This window comes from Carassius carassius, chromosome 16, assembly GCF_963082965.1.
Source record: "Carassius carassius chromosome 16, fCarCar2.1, whole genome shotgun sequence".
Lineage (NCBI taxonomy): Eukaryota > Metazoa > Chordata > Actinopteri > Cypriniformes > Cyprinidae > Carassius > Carassius carassius.
Window position 1 is genome coordinate 14,528,578 of NC_081770.1, and position 20,155 is coordinate 14,548,732.

The window sequence follows — 20,155 nt, forward strand, 5'->3', positions numbered from 1 at the left end:
AATCAGAGCAGATGGCGGTTCAACATCGAGATGTCGTTCTCGCACATATGGGGAAGCTGGGTTTGAGACTAAATGCCAAGAAGAGTGTACTTTCTCCAGTTCAGAGAACCACCTATATAGGCGTAGTGTGGAATTCGACCACGATACAGGCACGTCTGTCTCCTGCTCGGATTGAGTCGATCCTCACATCAGTCGAGAGAGTCAAGGAGGGCCAGTCACTCACTGTCAAACAATTTCAGAGATTGTTTGGTCTGATGGCAGCTGCGTCCAATGTGATACCTTTTGGCCTGCTGTACATGAGACCCCTACAGTGGTGGCTCATGTCCAAGGGCTTTTTCCCGAGGGGAAATCCACTTCGAGTTATCAAGGTCACGCAGCGATGCCTTCGTGCCTTAGACATGTGGAAGAAACCTTGGTTCTTGAATCAGGGCCCGGTGCTGGGAGCTCCTTGTAGGGCTGTGACGGTGGCTGATTTTTACCACCGCGGTAGTCATGGACCAACAACCGCCGGTGGCGCGGTGTTTGAAAAAAAAAAAATTATATATATATATTAGGGTCAAAATTTGCTCGTTAACCAAGGCGATAATTTTTTTCCAGTTTAACTTATTCAAATTATTTTACGTAGGGGCGGGGATGGCCACCCACTCACAATTGCTGCTTCTGTCATTTTTTCTCATGACAAGAAGTGAATTTAATCAGTCGCAGACTCGCAGAATGACTGAACAGGAAATGTTTCAGACACGCGCTCCACTTCACTTTATTATCAGGTGCAAGTTAAGCGAGCGCGGACGGTCCTGTGCTCAAAGGCGGTGCGCGCTTCCTTTGTGCGTATCCTTTCATATCAAACTGTGAAATAAACTATGTGCAAGCAGTGTCGTGGTCAGTTAATTCATGGAATTACCAAAAAAGGTGATTAAAGCTGACTTAAACTGTGCATGCATATGATATATTTTATATATATTATATACAGGATATATTTATATGCACGTCTAGAAATTAGCCCAGCACTGTCTCACTCATCTAACACATCCTATTTAACTTGTCAGTTCGTGTTTATTTGAGCACTTCTGTCAGTGAACGCTGCCTGCAAAACACTAAAATAAATATCAAAGAATTAATGTTTATTTAGGCTACAAGAAAGTAGCCTAAATAAGAAAGTTAAATACACCCTAACGGACGCGAGCGACGCAACACGAGAAAATACTCATTATAATCAGTGATGCTACACTGGATGTAGCACAACACGACATGATAAATCCCCGTCCGGTCTGTGATGTAGGCTACTGACACAGAGTTCAAATGTCCTGTATAGATACTAGACAGACTAAACCTGTCGCAACGCGGTTGTTGCGTCTGGTTTACTTTTCCGCCACCAAGCAAGCTCAGTAACTCCTCATCTGCACGTGCTCTCTTTGAAATAGGAATAGTTGCCATATTTCTTGTTACCATCTTTTATTTATCGCTGTCTCATTTGTATTTGGCCAGTTTGGAAAAAGCCTCACCAAACCTTACTAGCCAGCGTTTGCGATCACGAGAACTTGTGTAAACGCTGATGGGTGACATGAATGCAGATGACTCCAGATCGGTGAGGTGGTATTTGCTTTCCCAACAAGATCCATCGCCCAACACTAAATTAATTTGTTGAATGTATAAACTGTATTTTCCCGCGCTCAAATCTGCCAATCTACAGGAAACGCTGTGTTTGAGGTAATTTGTTAATTACCATAGACTTAGAATTTGCAACTATTACAGCTATTACACTTATATACAAAACTTTGTATTATGTTTGTGACGTCACGTGCACTACCACCGGTGGCAGTAGACAACCGCGGTAGCAACCGACCACCGCGGTGACGCGGTTGTCACGGCAACCGTCACAGCCCTAGCTCCTTGTCGCCGTGTAACGCTACCAACAGACGCGTCCCTCACCGGTTGGGGTGCGGTCATGAGTGGCCACCCTGCCCGCGGTCTGTGGAGTGGTCACCATCTGACATGGCACATCAATTGCCTAGGGATGCTAGCAGTCTATAGAGCATTGAAACATTTCCTCCCAGACCTGAGAGGTCACCATGTGTTGGTGTGCACCGACAACACATCAGTGGTCTCTTATATCAATCACCAGGGGGGTCTGCGTTCACGCCCCTTGTACAAGCTGGCACACCAGATCCTTCTGTGGTCTCAGGGCAAAGTCCTTTCGCTCAGAGTAGTGTATATTTCAGGGAGATTGAATGTGGGAGCAGACATACTGTCGAGGCAGGGGCCGAGGCCTGGGGAATGGAAACTTCACCCCGAGGTGGTGAAACAGATATGGAGAGTGTTTGGCACAGCCCCGGTGGACCTCTTTGCGACTCAGGAGACATCGCAATGTCCCCTCTGGTTCTCTCTAGTTCATCCAGCTCCTCTGGGGCTGGACGCCATGGTACCTACCTGGCTGAGGCTTCGTCTGTACTCATTTCCCCCTATCGCTGGAGTTTCTACAAACTAGGCTCTCTGCGGGGTTAACCCACTCCACCTTAAAGGTGTACGTGGCGGCCATAGCTGCTTACCATGTCCCTTTCAATGATCAGTGAGTGGGTAGACACCTCCTAGTTACACGTTTCCTCAGCGGTGCGCTGAGGCTGAGACCTCCAGTACGATCCCATGTTCCCCCCTGGGATTTGGTTGTGGTTTAAGAGGCTCTTTGTAAAGCTCCATTCGAGCCAATACAAGATATCTCAGATAGACATCTGACACTTAAAACTGCCCTGTTACTGGCAATCACCTCACTAAAGAGAGTTGGAGATCTTCAGGCCCTTTCGGTGGCCCCTACTTATCTAGACTTTGCCCCTGGTATGGCCAAAGCATTCTTATACCCTCGAGCGGGTTATGTTCCGAAGGTTCCCTCTGTTACACCACAACCTATCATACTGCAGGCCTTCTGTCCTACTACCTTTCGGGAGCCAGACCAGGAAAATAAAAATTTTATGTGTCCAGTGCAAGCACTAGACGCATACGTCCACAGAGCTGCCCTGTGGAGAAAATCCGACCAATTGCTTGTTTGCCACGGTCCTCCTAAAAAGGGTTCTCCTGCCTCCAAGCAGACCTTAAGTCGTTGGATAGTCGAGGCTATCAACGTCTCCTATGAGTCCTCTGGTCTTCCCCTTCCTTTGGGAGCCAAGGCTCACTCTACTCGAGGTATGACGCCTCTAAGGCCTTCTCAGCAGGTGTGTCCCTCTTGGACATCTGCAACGCTGCGGGGTGGTCCACGCCCTCTACATTTGTCAGATTTTATGACCTTGACATGCGAGCCACTCCGGGCTCTTCTGTTCTCTCGCCTTAGCTGTGCTCTTCGGATACACACTAGGCAGGGATTTGGAAGTCTGGCAGCGTGGGCACATCGTTCCACAAAGCACTTGATGCAGCTCGAGTTCCTGAAAAGGAACGTCTTAAGGTTACGAATGTAACCCTGGTTCCTTGAAGGAACAAGACGCTGCGTCGCAGAGCCATACTCCCGGCACCCCTGCCAACACTTGCTTCCCTACTCGAAGCTGAAGCCAGCTGCACGGCACGTGCTTTTATAGCTTCCTGGTCGCTACTTCACCCCGTCCATGACGTAACGCCCTTCCGTTGGACAGATTGCACACGATATTCAGAGTCGGTCTCATCAGGGACGTTCCCCAAAGGGCTTGACGCAGCGTCTCGTTCCTTCAAGGAACCAGGGTTACATTCATAACCTTGAGACGTTTTTGTAACATGGGAAATATGATTTTCAAAAGACAAGTTGCTGTCTAATATAACACCCAGATTTTTGACTGTAGAGGAAGTAACAGTATATCCGTCTAGTTGCAAATTGTAATCTACAAGATTCTGTGTAGTGTTTTAGAAAATAGACTCAGTAATTTAGTGGCTACAGGATCTAATAAACATGTTGTTGGTTTAGATACAGTGATAAGTTTATTTAGCTCTTCCCGTCCTATAGTTGTAAAGCACTGCAGTTTATCTTTGGGTGCGATGGATGAAACTGAAGTGTTAGACGTTGTAGAATATACATTCACTATAGTATTTCTAATGTTATCTATTTTATCAGTAAAGAAATTCATAAAGTCATTACTATTAAATGTTGGTGGAATATTTGAATCAGGTGGCGTCTGGTTATTTGTTAATTTAGCCACTGTGCTAAATAAAAACCTTGGATTGTTTTGGTTATTTTCTATGAGTTTGTGGATATGCTCTGCCCTAGCAGTTTTTAGAGCCTGTCTATAACTGGACATACTGTTTTCCCATGCAATTCTAAAATCTAAAAAAGTTAATTTTTCTCCATTTGTGTTCAAGACTACGAGTTTCTTTCTTGAGAGAGTGAGTATTACTGTTATACCATGGCACAGTACGTTTTTCTTTAACCTTTTTCAATTTGATGGGGGCAACAGCTTCTAATGTATTAGCGAAAATAGTGCCCATGTTGTCAGTCATTTAGTCTAATTCATGAGTATTTTTGGGTACAAATAGCAGTTGAGATAGATCAGGCAGGTTATTTGTGAATCTGTCTTTGGTGGCTGGAACAATAGTTCTGTCCAGACGGTAACGCTGAGACATATAGTTAATATCAGTGATACACAGCATGCACGATACAAGGAAATGGTCTGTAACATCATCACATTGAGGTACGATATCTATATCAGTAAGATCTATTCCATGCGATATAATTAAATGTAGTGTATGATTAAAACGATGAGTGGGCCCAGTGACATTTTGCTTGAGTCCAAAAGAGTTTATTTATTTGGTCAGTAAACGCAAGTCCTAATGAATCATTTGTATTATCAACGTGAATATAAAAATCTCCCATGATTAATGCCTTATCAACTGTAACCAGAAGGTCTGAAAGGAAATCTGCTAATTCTTTTAGGAATTCTGTATACGGCCCTGGTGGTCTATAAACAGTAGCCAGAGCAAGAGACACAATAAATTTATTTTGCACATCCAACAGTGTAATATTAAGCAGAAGTATTTCAAATGAGTTAAACCTGTATCCTGTTTTCTGGGTAACATTGAGAATATCACTGTAATGAATTAACCTTTGTATTCATCCGGAAGAAGGAGGCGGGAACCGGCGGACAATCAAAAACATTTTAATAACAAAATAAACACAAAAACAGCGCACCAGCCCCTCACGGACGACTGGTGCGCGCAAATAAAACCCAAAACACAACTAAAAGCCCAGGCCTGGTCCTCTCTCGTCCTTCACTGTCGTCGCTCCAGTTTTATATCCTTCCATCTCCTCCATGGGCCTCGAGACCGGTGGGTCGAACAGGTGTAGTTCATCTCCAATCACTCCCCCGGCCTCGCTCCCATGTCCCTCGGCCCCGCCCCACTCGTCACAATCCCTATATATTGTTGCAACAGCTCCACCACAACCAGTCTGACAGGGCTCATGCTTATAACAGTAGTTTGGTGGAGTCGACTCATTTAGACCAATATAATCATTTGGTTTTAGCCAACACCAACAGTGTAGTCAACAGCGGAGCTCGTTTAGCAATATTAACGTTATTTAAGCAGCATCGTCCGCCATGGTTGTTGTTTATCTTCTCATTCCCGCCTACTTCAACGCAGAATTATGACGTTTATGTAGCGTATCAATGACGTACGGGTCAGATACATGTGACCTGGCCGTTCAGACTGAGGTCGCATTTCAAAAGATCGGATACGTATCGGATTTAGGACCACATACCCAAGTGGCCAGGGTCGCATTTGAAAAGATCGGATCTGTGTTGTTCAGACTGTCATGAAAAGATCAGATTGGGTCGTTTCAGCCTGCAGTGTGAACGTAGCCTAAGAAAATTACAAGACACTACGAAACACCGTAACCACCACAGACATTGAGGGGGACAGGTACCCCCCCCCCCCCTTATAATTAAAAATCCAATCTGTCCCTCCAATATATTCGCTGCGCTACACAGTGCTCTGTTTTTATGATGACAAAAATGTTTAAAAGTTACATTGACAGCCCGCTGAGTGGGCTAACAGCGCTCGTCAATGTCACAATAATTGAGTTGGCCAATCAAATCAAAGTAGGTGGGGATTACCATTCAGTGAAACATCAAATTCCAGCGGAAGTGTCAGTTTAAAGGTAAAAGAGAGCGAGGTTTGATGGAAGCTGAAAATCATTTAATATTAGTCAACTGTTTTAACATAGAAATGTTTAATGAACACTATATGATGACACTTTATTGGGTGGTTGTTCTGCACGCTTAGCAAACAAACAGCTACAGCTAGGTCTACAGCTAGTCCAAAATGCAGCAGCAAGAGTTCTTACTAGAACCAGGAAGTATGACCATATTAGCCCGGTCCTGTCAACACTGCACTGGCTCCCTATCAGGCATCGCATAGATTTTAAAATATTGCTTATTACTTATAAAGCCCTGAATGGTTTAGCACCTCAGTATTTGAATGAGCTCCTTTTACATTATAATCCTCTACGTCCGCTACGTTCTCAAAACTCAGGCAATTTGATAATACCTAGAATATCAAAATCAACTGCAGGCGGCAGATCCTTTTCCTATTTGGTGCCCAAACTCTGGAATAACCTACCTAACATTGTTTGGGAGGCAGACACACTCTTGCAGTTTAAATCTAGATTAAAGACCCATCTCTTTAACCTGGCATACACATAACATACTAATATGCTTTTATTATCCAAATCCGTTAAAGGATTTTTAGGCTGCATTAATTAGGTAAACCGGAACCGGAAACACTTCCCATAACAACCTATGTACTCGCTACATCATTAGAAGAATGGCATCTATGCTAATATTTGGCCCCCCAACTGAGCCTGGTTTCTCCCAAGGTTTTTTTCTCCATTCTGTCACCGATGGAGTTTCGGTTCCTTGCCGCTGTCGCCTCTGGCTTGCTTAGTTGGGGACACTTCATCTACAGCGATATCGTTGACTTGATTGCAAATAAATGCACAGACACTATTTAACTGAACAGAGATGACATAACTCAATCCAATGATGAACTGCCTTTAACTATCATTTTTGCATTATTGACACTGTTTTCCTAATGAATGTTGTTCAGTTGCTTTGACGCAATGTATTTTGTTTAAAGCGCTATATAAATAAAGGTGACTTTGACTTTGATGACCCAATGATGCAAACTACATGATTTTCCCCCCTTAAATATGGCCATATTGAAAGAGAGTATAAAAATGTTATTTCAAGAAACACCTCGTTGCTGCTGAGTAATGTCTTAAAGTTTTTTATAAATAAAAGGCGAGTGATAGCCTAGTGTTGACAACATTTGTGCTCGCTTCTCAGGGCTCTGAGCTTACTTTTCTTTTTTGGAGCACTCGTAGATTAAAAAAAAAATAGGTGCACAGTCAAAAAATTAAGGAGAAACCCTCAAAAATTCTGATTAAAAAATGCCTTACCATTACGAGGTGACATCTGACTACTAAAGTGAGTTACAGTAATTTTTCTAATTTAAGTACCTTAGGCTATTTCAGATAGCTATTCTGTCAAATTCAAATGTGTATAAGCTTTTTAAAATGTACATTTAAAACAATAGAATAAGAACAAGTAAGAATAAGTTAGCAATCATATTTAAACAGTTTAAACGTTAATTTGTACAGAAGAACACAAAAGTGGAGGTGTATTTTCAGATGTTTAATGAGGCTCAGAAGTGGCATGAGTGCAATTAAATTCATAAATTTATGTTGAGATTAATGTTTTAAATATAGCCTAACAATTTTAATAAGCTATAGAAATATTTAATGATTGAAATGACTGAAATTAGACTTTAAAAATTAAATTAAAACTGCTTGTAGTGGTGGCAAGTAACTAAATTTATCATTGAATAGTTATTTCAGTTGATTCGTTCGAATGGCTGATTCGTACAGGAATGAAGCATTTATGAATGGGTAATCATGATTCACTGACTAGTTTAAAAACGCACATTCCTTCATAAACAAAACACCGCTGTGTTTGCTTTTAGAGATGTGCAGCTGCTTAGCTGTGACTGTTTTAAACTATTTATGTTTAAATTATGTCAGACAGTGCAAGTTACTTAATATTTCTTGTTTATTGAATTGTTGTTTTAAATCAATATCCCATTTCAAACTCCCTTAATAATCAATAAAAGAAGCCACCCTCCATAGTTTATTGCGATCTCACAAAGTTCCATTATAATCAATTGCCTACACTTGCAAAAACACGCTTTTAGTAGATATCAGATCAGAGAGCCTGCAACCATCACCAGACTTTTGGTCTTATGCTTTGAAATGCTTTTCCCCAGCCTTTAATGCATCCAATTCCAACTGTTGTTTGTTTTGGGGAGTTTCATTGAGTTGGCCAATCTAAGACTTTACATTTCTTTGCCCTGATTAAAGTCCTTGACTGAACTGGCAGGGTGTTTTGGGCAGGGCCTCTGCTTGCCAAATGGGTGCCCTAAGCAGGATTGTATTGTTGTGCCCCCCTTCCTCAAATATGATGATGGAAAAACAAAAACCTACTATAGGGGTGAAAAAAGAACTTTAATCAAATTAAAAAGTAAATGAATAAATTGTATTATTTACAAATGACAATTGTAGCTCTCGACATTTACCTTTTGGCTATAACTTTATTATGACTCAAGCATTCAGAAATCATGCGAAAGGAAATTAATCAGTTTTACTATGTTATACTATATATAGTAGTTATACTACTATAGTAGTTATACTACTTTTTGTAAAGGTTGTGATATGCACGTTTTTTTTTTTTTTTTTTTTTGAAGAAATTATAAAGGCTGTGTCATCTATAGCAAAAAGGTGGGCAAAAATGAAAGATTAAGTGAATATTTGAATTAAATGTTTGGTCGTTAGCCTATACAAGGATTTGATTGTCCTGTAAGTGTAACAGCAGCAATTACATGGCATTTGGCTCCCTTTGCAGGCATTTGTAATAACATGTCCGTAAATTGTTTTTTTTTTTTTTGTATTTGCCTACATTTTATATTTTAACAGTTTTATTATTAACCAATCATTATTGCCTCATTGTTTTTTTTATATAATGCATTTTAAGTCATTTTAAAGTCATTTTGTAAATTATTATTTTAAGTAACAAAACCATGGTTAATTTGCATTTACCATGGCTACAAGAATGATGATTTGTGATGTTATTGTTAAAACCATGAGTAATTTTCGTAAGGGAACCTGAAAAAAAAAAACTTTCACAGGAATATGCCTGTGGTGATAAACGGGCCTTGTTTTAACCTAAAAGATTTATACTTTATTTTAATATATATTAAAAATCTATGAGGTTAGCATTGTAGCTGAATCCTAAATGAAAACATTACAATTGTTTTATGACTGCAAGTCTTTCTCATGAAATGCTACTGAGCTTCAAATTTGCATTTGAGCACATGTGAAAAAGTAGTATAATTTACATATGATTTACAGTTTATTTGAATAAGTATCAAACATTCAATTCAATTGTGCATTATAGCTGACACCTAGATGAACAATTACAGTTGTTTTTATGACTGTAAGTCATTCTCCTCAAATGCTACTGATGTTAGAAAAGTGTATACCAATATCCAGTGTTGGGAGTAACGGCATTACTAACGGAGTTAAATTTTCAGTAACGGAGTAATCTAATTAATTACTTTTCCCGTCATTGCAATGCCATTATCGTTACTGAGAATGTGTCGCGTTACTTCAGTTAGGTTGAATAAAGCGCGAGGTGTCATGCTTTGGCTAGTGGCTATGTCCGATTCGTGAACTAATCGTTCAATTTAACCAGTTCTTTTTAGTGAACCGGTTGAACCAGTTCACCAAATCGGTTCGCGTCTCCTATAAGCATTAATCCACAAATCACTTAAGCTGTTAACTTTTTTAACGTGACTGACACTCCCTCTGAGTTCAAACAAACCAATATCCCGGAGTAATTCATTTACTCAAACAGTACACTGACTGAACTGATGTGAAGAGAGAACTGAAGATGAACACTGAGCCGAGCCAGATGATGAACGAACATGCCAACTGCTGGAGCAGTTCTCGTTCTCGAGTCAAGAACCGGTTGCATATACATTTACAGGGATTTGCACTAATGGCCAGGTTTCCCTTTGTTTATTTTTACCCAAGTTTAAATTTGTTTGTCTTAATTTTGCACTTGAATTTTATTTTCAATATTTATTTTTTATATGTTTTATTTCTATGCATATCATATGGCAAGCTGCAATCTATTGAGTTCAAATAAATACAAAATTTTCTAAAATTCTTAGTGTTTTTATTCTTCAATCAGTTAATATAAACATATTAAAGATGTTATATGACATAATAGCATTATGGAACATAAAAAATAACCCGGGCATAGATGTCCATCCATCAATTATGAACATAGAATGCAAAAGCATTGGATATAACTGATAAGACACATTCCCTGCTTTTAATATCTGAAGAATTAATGCAACAGGGCACAGCTCAACACTTAGAAAGACTTGTGAGGCAACTGTTCCAATACTTATGCTCATATGTTCATATACTCATATCAGATTAAACTCTAAAAGTGCTGATCTTCTTAGCTGGTAAAACATCTTTGTGTTGAAAGACCTAATAATAAAATGAGACATTCTGTAGTTTGGTCTCATATTCATCTTTTAATCATATTTAAAGATTTCTTGACTCCACAGCAAACAGGACAATATTTTCATTACTGTTCCAATACTTATGGAGGACACCGTATGTATATATATATATATATATATATATATATATATATTTTTTTTTTTTTTTTTTTTTTTTTTTTTTTCAAAATGTGGTTACGACCTTGCTCCAAAATGAAAGTGGCTTTTTAGGCACATCAGCAGAAAAATTATATCTAAAAATTATTACTAAGCAGTTGTGGTTAGACTCTTTTCAAAAATGATGAGCCAACAGATCATTATCCTGAAGTTGCACTGTGGTCAGCATCTTTTTTAAATATTTTACTGTGAAGAATTCTAGGTTGGGATTGAAAAGAGACACCTCAAATTTGATTGTATTTATTCATTAATAAATACATACATGCTGTGGAGCCAATGGTTTTAAGAAGCTTTCTCTGATGTTTATCTAGCAAAAATGTGATGAAAACATTAAGATGGCAAAAAGCTTTTGTCTTGTGATCTGTACTAAGTGATTTCTATCAGTAATAAAGTCAATACGGGAATAGATAGTTTTAGCATTTTTTGCTAGATTAAAGTTAAAAGTTTTAAGTAAAATGTTTGCAAGTCTCTGCCATTTTACATACTGAATATCTTGAGAAGAAGAAGAAAAAAAAGAAATCTTGAGGGCGAAATGTTACGCTGAATCTGACCCTCACAATGAAGGCCTGTGATCTGTTTTTTTTTTTTTTTACCTGGAGGAAAACGATGCACTCTAACACAGTAGGCTACCCATTGTTTTCTGTGTCAAAGTGATACTTGCTGTGGTCCATTTTGTTTTTGTTAGTATAGGGTATGGGGACTGCAAACATATGCGGTATTTTGGTTAGGTGAAAGCAGGTGCTAGGCCAGTGTTTATCGGATGTTTGAAGAATACATGCGAATGTTTTGTTGTGGTGTTTGTGTGTGGGTGTACCAATGGAAAAAGTGTTATTCACACGAACACCTTGGCTTGACCTCAACACATGTAAAAATGTCACTGGAAAATAAGTTTTGAGAATTGGACACTGAAAACACAAGTTCATCTCTTTAAAAAAAAATAAGAAAGAAAGAAAGGACATATAGAGAGAATTGCATTAAATTTTATTTTAACAAGCAATATAAGTGTTAACATGTTGGTTTTGCACCCACATACAAAACTATTTAAAAGTCAAGTTAGAAATTTAACTGAAAATGCCATTTTACCATATTCAGATAAAAACATTAAAATATATATTACTTCTTTCTTCTAAATGAAGTTCATATTATATAAATGTAACACTGTTTTATAAAAGATATTAAAATACTACACTCATGACCTCTATGTATCTTCTTATCTTATTTCAGTTTGACTAAACTCTTTGCTTTACGTCTTCAAGCCACACCCCACAATGCAGGCTTAACCAATCAAATGACTTTTTATTTTTTGGGGGGGGGGGGGGGGGGGGCAGTGGACTCTAATCATTTGAATGCTTTTTTGTTTTTTCATCTTCTTTTTTAATCTCAAAGAAGCGCGTTAAAAAGCGCCTTTTATTTCATTAACTACACTGAATTGCACCATGTGGAGATTAATTACCGGGCACTGTTTAACTGAAATACTATGAGTCTTTCTCGGAAAACATTTTCATTAATTCTGTGTTTACAGCTGATTATGAATGGTAAGTATAGCTACATTTATTTTATCGGTTAGGAGCAACGGACATATTTCATTTGGCTTGTTATTAAATTAAAACCCACTGTAAACGTAATGCTTTTATAACCTAGTTTAGTGTAAGCTAAATGCATTTGTAAAGCATTTTTTTTTAAATTATATAATCATGAAAACATTAACTCGTGTCCAAACGTATAGCCTATATTTCCATGTATCGTATCTTTTATTTCATTACTAGAGTAGACTATTTCATTATAATTCAGTGGGCAATATCAGAGACTTTATGATCGGCAAATTTAAGTGCGTGTGTGTAGCCTATATAAGAAATTATCTTTCTTTGTCTAAAAGGGCACTCGACCGTTCTCTATTAAAGGGACAGGAGCTCGAGTGTTATCTGGCACTTAGATTTGCTTCCTAAGTTAGAAAGTTTAGACGATCACAATTAACAGATGCTATCTTTTAGGATGTGCTACTATCTGGTTAAGGTTTGTATTTGTTTCTTGACTGTTGTTTCTTGTAGATTTTTATTTTTTTAAATCAGCTCAAGAGTGGGTAGTCTACCCCAAGTAGGCGACTGTAACTTTTTCTTCTTTAATAATACATTGCTAGTGCACTGTATATTGCTTTACTTTTTCATAAGTTGTCATAAAAAGCCCTAAGCCTAACACTAATGTTTTTTAATTCAGTTTGTTTAATTATCATTATTTTAAAAAAAAACATACACATAGGCTACTCCAATGTGTATGTTATAATCAATGATGTCCCTCTCTGTTTCAGGTGTGTTTGATGATAAAGATAAAGAGAAATCACTATCAGTGATGGAAGGAGATTCTGTGACTCTATGTACTGATGTTACTAAAATACAAAAAGATGATCTGATACTGTGGATGTATAGCATTAACAATTCAGACACTCGGATTGCTGAAATGTATAAACAGGTCATCTCTATATATGATAATAATGAAATATTCAGAGACAGACTACAGATGGATTATCATTCAGGATCTCTCACCATAACAAACATCAGAACTGAACACTCTGGACTTTATAAACTTACCATGATTGGTGGAGGAGTCATATACAAGAGTTTCACTGTTACTGTCCATGGTGAGTAAACTGAATGAATCATGTCACGAATGGAAATTTAATCACTCAGTGTGTGAGAAATATAGGCATACACATGACAGATGATCATTTTCAAATAATGTAACAAATTTAATAAGCATTTAGGACATGGATATTAATGCTCATTGCACATCACTGATGTACATGTACAATCATAATGAGTTAATTTTATAGACACATTAAGTATAATTTTTCCCCTCTCTGGCTAATTATTGTTTAAAAGAAAGAGACTGTGTGACTATTTCATGTTTAAAAACCATATAAATTAATAATTGTTATTTTGTAATATTTATTCCAGAGTATCTGAACATTTTTTTCCATTTATTGATCTACACTGTAAGGCTCACTTAATTGGTCCAAAGAGGGTATCCAATGGTGGGCTGAAGGTTTTTGCGTGTTAATTTTTTTTCGGTGCGCAAAGTTGTTTTTTAATTTGAATTCAATTCTAATCTGACTCCATTTTATGATGACCTTGAATTTAGGTGGAAATACCAATTGGTTTTTGTTCATTTTTAATTATTATTCTGACATTTGATAATTCTATTTCGCTCTTTAATCATATTGAATATTTTTAATCTTATTCCTATAACACTTTGAGTCTCATACCGGCTGTCTGCATAGGTGAAAGATACATATCCCGCATTTTCTCTCAGTGAGATGTGGAAAAGATGTCTGTATGTTAATGCACTGTGTGTGGATTGTCCGTCTCAGAAGATCAAAGTGTCTAAGGTTCTGTAAATCTAACAACACTGAACTGGATTTTTGAAAATATGTCAATAATTTATTTATTTTTGCATTTTTCTGTTCTTATCAGTCCTGTTCTTTTTCAGCTCATCTACCCATTCCTGTCATTCTCACAAACTATCCAAACTGTTCTTCATCATCATCTAAACGTTCGTCAGTGTCTAATTGTTCACTGCTGTGTTCAGCTGTGAATGTGAGTGCTGTGACTCTCTCCTGGTACAAAGGAAACAGTTTATTGTCCAGCATCAGTGTGTCTGATCTCAGGATCAGTCTCTCTCTACCTCTGGAGGTGGAATATCAGGAGAACAACACCTACAGCTGTGTGATCAACAATCCCATCACAAACCAGACCACACATCTGCAGAACATGAAACTCTGTCAGACATGTTCAGGTATGTGCTTATTAGTGCATATGATCAGGTCAGTTGTGATTACAGTAAAAATGGCACAAAGCCTTGTATCACAGTACAATCCAGTTCATTCTGACTCTCACTGTTAACCTGCAAAATTATGCTAATATATGTACAAATGTAATACAAATTTATGTTCAAACTGGAAAAAGCTGGAGATAAACAACCATAAGCTGACAGACACTGTTGTTTACATGCAAAAAAAACAAACAAACATTGGGCTAACAAGCTAAATTCTTGGTGTGCAGTTTTTCTGGTTTAAAAAGGTTGATTAAAAGAGTTACATGAGTCACAGTTCACATGAGCTTACACATGGTCAGTTATTAAATTATTATTTGTGACATACAGACACTGTTATATTTAAAACTTATTAATTCTTTGTTTTCCATCATATCAAACATTACATCTGTAATCTAAAGTTAAGCAGAGTGATATAACACTTCATATTAAGATAAGCCTGGATAAATGTCTGTCTTGCGTTTGCATTTCTCTCCATTCAAAACTGTACAAGTGACATGTCTTGGGAATTCTATAGTCTTCTATATACATTTCGACACAAACACAACAGAACCGCTAGATTTAAATCAGCGAAGGATCGAACACAACTGTTTTGAACAAGCGCACCTTTTTTTAACAACCAAAAAGTTTTGTTGTCTGTTGAGGAAGTACAGACGTTCCTCTTGTCCAGCGAGAACTTGACGGTGCGACGCGAATGAAAACGTTGTTTTTGTTAAGCACTAGAGTCAGCACAAATATAACGACATGTGAGTAATCCCACCCATTCTAAAGCGATACTAAATTGCAGTGGAAACGCAAACCTAGCCGAGCAGAGTTGTACCACACAGTGGAAAAGTGTCATAAGCTAAATGAGTACTGGCACATACAGGTTGCTTTTGAGATTTAGATACCTCAATACTCCGAAATGTTCTTGAGCTTCTGGTCTAGGTCATAGAGATTGGAATCAAAAATGCTAATGAATCTTTTCTCTATGTCTTTTACAGAACAGCAGCGTTCATATGTTACACTGCCAATAGTTGTTGGTGTGTTGCTGGTCTTGATTGTAGCTGTACCTGTAGGTCTGAAATACTGTAACAGCAAGACAATACAAGCTAGACAGGAGGGCAAGTATTACTAAAACTAATATATGTAAAAAAAAAATTTTTAAAAGCATTCTGGAAGTGATAAAAAAAATCAAAATTACAGATTATTTTAAAGTTTTTATTGTTTTGAAAAATATGATTTATTGTTAAAACAGTTCAGACACACAAAGAAGAGGTTGATTACACTGAAACAATTATTTCTCCATGCAGTGTTCACAGCACGGTAAGAAAATGTGCAGTGAATTCACTTCTCTGTAGCACCCTGAGCTTTTACCCAAGGAATCTCTCTGCAGATTTGGCCTAGTTCATGGATCTGTGCCCTTAATTTACATTAAAAAAGGGAAGTTGTTATCATGACAGACCTACCCGTAAGACCTCCGAACACAAATTATGATATTTTTTATTAATTCTGAGAGCTCTCTGACCCTCCCATAGACAACAATGTAAGTAACATGATCAATGTCCAGAAATGTAGCAGAAAAGGAGATCTGTAAAATTATCCATGTGACATCAGGGTTTCAACCGCAATTTTACGAAGCTACAAGAATACTTTTTGTATGCAAAGAAAACAAAAATAGTGACTTTATTCAACAATTTGTTTCCTCTGCATCACTGTAGCACCATTTTGGAGAGTATCCACTGAACGCAAGTAGCACCACACGTATACGCTGTTTTCTTGAAGCTTCGTAAAATTACAGTTGAACCCCTGATGTCACGGATTATTTTACTACAGTGTTGGGAAGTAGTTTACTACAAGTAGCGATGCTACTAGCGTAATTAAATTTTTCAATAGCTTTACATTAGCAAAGCTACTTTTAAAACAGTATAGCTTTTCCTTTAGCTAACTACTTTTTCCAACAAGTAACAATGTAGCTCGACCAAATGCTACATTCCATTTTGCATTCTGACAAGTTATGCGCCTGTAATGCATTAAAACAGCGCACGCAGCATCTTCTTCTGATGAGAATTCCTGCCATCAGTTGTGATATCACGCATCACGTGACTTTACAGTCTTTCCACCGACAAGGGATCGTCTGATGATATTGGAAAGGATGTACAGGAGTGGATATTTCACATGAATCAACTGTAAAAGCAGATACAGGAGGTTAATAATAGCCTTTTTAAACTGATTCATTTTTCTTCACTGCACTGGAAATCAAATATCTATTTTACAATGATGAGCAGTCATAATATAATCTGTGCCCCACAGTTTTGTAATGAACACTAATCGAACAGAAAATAAAATTGCGATCTAGTAATGTGCTTATCATTTGGCTGGTTGTGGCGGTATTCATGCAAAGCACAGTGTTCACGTGTGCAGCTGATTATTGATGTCTCCATTCACAGTCAGTAAATACCGCATTAGTAGTGAGTTTAACGCACTTATTTTATGACTCCTCCATTTCCAGGTTAAGTTACATACAATTTGTTCTAGCATTTATGTTATGCTAGCTGCAATTCTGCACTTTGACAGTCAGTTAAGATAATATATATAACTATACAGTAGCCTATTTTATTATTGTGTGTATTGGATGGTTTACAATTATAAAGAATGTAGCTTATCTACTTTAATTTACAAGTAGCTTGTAGCTGGTCAAGCTACAGTTTTAGAGTAGCTTCCCCAACACTGATTTACCAATCTACTTGTAACGTTTCTGGACCTTGATCGTGTAAATTACATTGATGTCTGGTCAGAGAGGTCTTACAGGTTTTTTTCATTTAATTTTTATTTTGGGGTGGAGTAGCCCTTTAACTTGCAAAAGTGATTGAGCAATAGTTTGTCATCTTGTGTTTTTCTACAAATCATACAGTATTTCAATAAATCCAATATTTCAAGACAATGCCATTGTTATATTCCCAATTCGTTTTTTTTTTCTTAGTGTGTTTTATGCTTTAACAAATTTCAATTAAGTTCTAAATGTAATTGACATCTGACATGATTTGTATATTATTTTTCACAGATGCCTAATGGAGAAGATCGAACAATGTACTCAAGAGTTGTTATGAGTTGATGCGTCTCTACAACTTGAATAATAATAATGTGCATTATAATAGTGTGAAATGTTTTTATGATCGGATATAAATTTTTTTTATGAATAAAAAAAATTACTTTTCGGTTTGAGGTTCTTCTGTTTTAAAACATGCAAATAATACTCTGGCAACCACCCACAACATTTAACTATTTAACTGCCTTAACACTGAAAATTCAATATTACCATTTTTTCTAGACTAGAACTGATTACATTTCAAATAGGTTGATTTCATCTTTCCTCAGTGGACATGAACATTTCCACAAGTGATTTAAGGTTTGTGTTCCTGTAGCTCAATTGGTAGAGCACTGCGCTGTGAAGCGCAAGGTTGGGGGTCCGAATCCCTGGGAACACATGATAGGTAAAAATTGATAGCCTGAATGCACTGTAAGTCCAAAGCGTCTGTGTAGACGGTTTCAACGGCAACAACATAAACAAACATTACTGTGCATGCGCGCTTTTGTGGACCTAACTTAACTTCTGGTAGACTTCCAAATAGAATCAATAACAACAGCCAAGTCCCTCTAGAGTAGTTTTTTTTATAACAAACAAAATATGTTTCCTGCGTAAATCAGGTGGACTTAAAGAAAATGCTAATTAATTATTTCCGAGCAGGAGATGCATAAAGCGCGAGAAATAGAGGTTTCCCCAGTAACAGCTGTAAACAAAGCAGAGCTACGCTCACAAAACGCTGCTTTATCAGGCATATAACATGCAAGTCTTCCTTTGGAAATAGTATATAAAAACACCCGTGCCTCGTTTTGATATTTAAACATATAAATGTAAGGAATTATTATTATTAAACGTGCAGTACGTAACGTAACTCATGTTTATTTAACGAGGCCTTTTTGAAAATCGATCAGTTTTAAAATCGTGGCGAGTCTCCAAAAATAAATAAATGTTTGGGAAACACATCCCACAGCACAACCACCTGACCCCAACTTCAGTCTACTCATCACCTTGACTTTAATTGCGTTTGTAGAAGGCACCGCAGCCAGACCGATATACACAACACAGACCGGAAGTTAACTTAGGGCCAGGCGCGTGCACCCGATGACTGTTCCAGACATGATTGTTAAAGTCACTGCGTGACTGCAGCTGTCTAGGCGGGAGCCAGAAGGTGTGGGTTTTTTTACTCATTCAAAAAGAATTTTAACCGTCTGTTTCCTGTCTTTCTACTGTACCAGTATTACTAGTAGCTTACATAAAACAAAAATAAAGCAATAAACAAAAGGGATTAAATTAGCACAGTAAATTAAAATTGTTCCTTCAGATTTACACAAAATATGCTCTTGTTCTGAATATGTGGTTCAAGGTTTCTGGAATTCCTCTTAAAGTGTCATGAAACGTGTTTCAGCACTGGTCTATAACAGCTTTCTGAAAAACTCTAGAAATGGGTGTGTAAAACTATGGAAAAGAGGGAGCGTAGATGGTGGGAAGAGGGGGGAAAAAGAAGTGAAACACAGACCTACAACACTCTCATTATACAGACAAATTAATAATAAAATATCTTTAATCAGAAAGAATAAAGGCAGTTACTTTGTTTATTCTTCTTTGAATTGTGGGCCTATTAACACAATAACCAGGGCATTATCCTTGTTGGCCGACACACTTAATGGAAAATGCCACAATTTTTCCATTTTCCACTATGTTCTTCCCTCAACTTAGACGAGTTGATACGTACCTCTCCAGTCTCAGTGCGTGTACTCAATCACTGTAGCACGCGGTGCCAATATTTTAGCGTTTATCTTGGCACCATTCATTCCTTTGGATCCAAACAAGGATCATTTTAGAAGCCACCAAACACTTCCATGTTTTCCCTATTTAAAGACGGTTACATGAGTAGTAACACGAGTAAGTGACCCAAAATAAAACGTGGTTATTGTCTTAGCGGATAAAAAATTATAACTGTAATGTATAGCAGAAGAACACTTTGTAATATCATCACTCCTGTTTGCATGGTAAAGGATAGATGAACACTTTGAAATAAACAAGTTTTGTCTCAAGATGCAGGCCAATAAGGTTTTTTTTTCTTAAATGTCCTAATTGAACTATGGCCTGATATTTGAGTTTTGCCAGATCTGAGTTTTCCTGTTGTATGTCAAATCTGAACTGTCAAGGAATGCTCCAAATGCATAAAAAGAAGAAGAAGATCCAAATGCAGCATTTATTGAAGTGTCCAAAAACAAACAGAGCAATCCACATAAGGGCAGAACGAAGCAAAAGAAAACATGTAACAGCAAACAATAAACCAGGAACCAAAGACAAAGAAAACGTGTCTTGACGTGATAGCAAAGCGTGATGGAAACTGAAGTTCAGAGAAACAAGCAAAACGTGCCCTCTGGTGGCTATACATGAGGGCACACCAACTAGACACTTTTGTGACAGGAACTTCCCAAAATTGTGATCTGATAATCTTGAGACCATTGAGATGGTAAAAACTGATTTAAGTACTCTTGATATTTTCAT

General features: G+C 37.6%; 1 protein-coding gene across 2 annotated transcripts in view; it reads left to right on the plus strand.

The window, feature by feature from the left end:
- LOC132159615 (SLAM family member 5-like) overlaps positions 1-17,908 on the plus strand; it is a 193,411-nt gene extending 175,503 nt beyond the window's left edge. The window contains exons 1-5 of one of the 2 annotated variants that reach the window (XR_009437885.1): positions 12,139-12,284; positions 13,055-13,384; positions 14,233-14,538; positions 15,558-15,879; positions 17,618-17,908. Coding sequence is in view for 1 of the 2 variants with exons in the window: in XM_059569177.1 (XP_059425160.1) it covers positions 14,233-14,538; positions 15,558-15,691 (440 nt within the window). In the remaining variant the exon portion in view is untranslated. Of the gene's footprint in view, positions 1-12,138; positions 12,285-13,054; positions 13,385-14,232; positions 14,539-15,557; positions 15,970-17,617 lie in introns of those variants that run through there. The other variant, XM_059569177.1, reaches the window with a different exon arrangement.
- Positions 17,909-20,155: the final 2,247 nt, after the last annotated feature.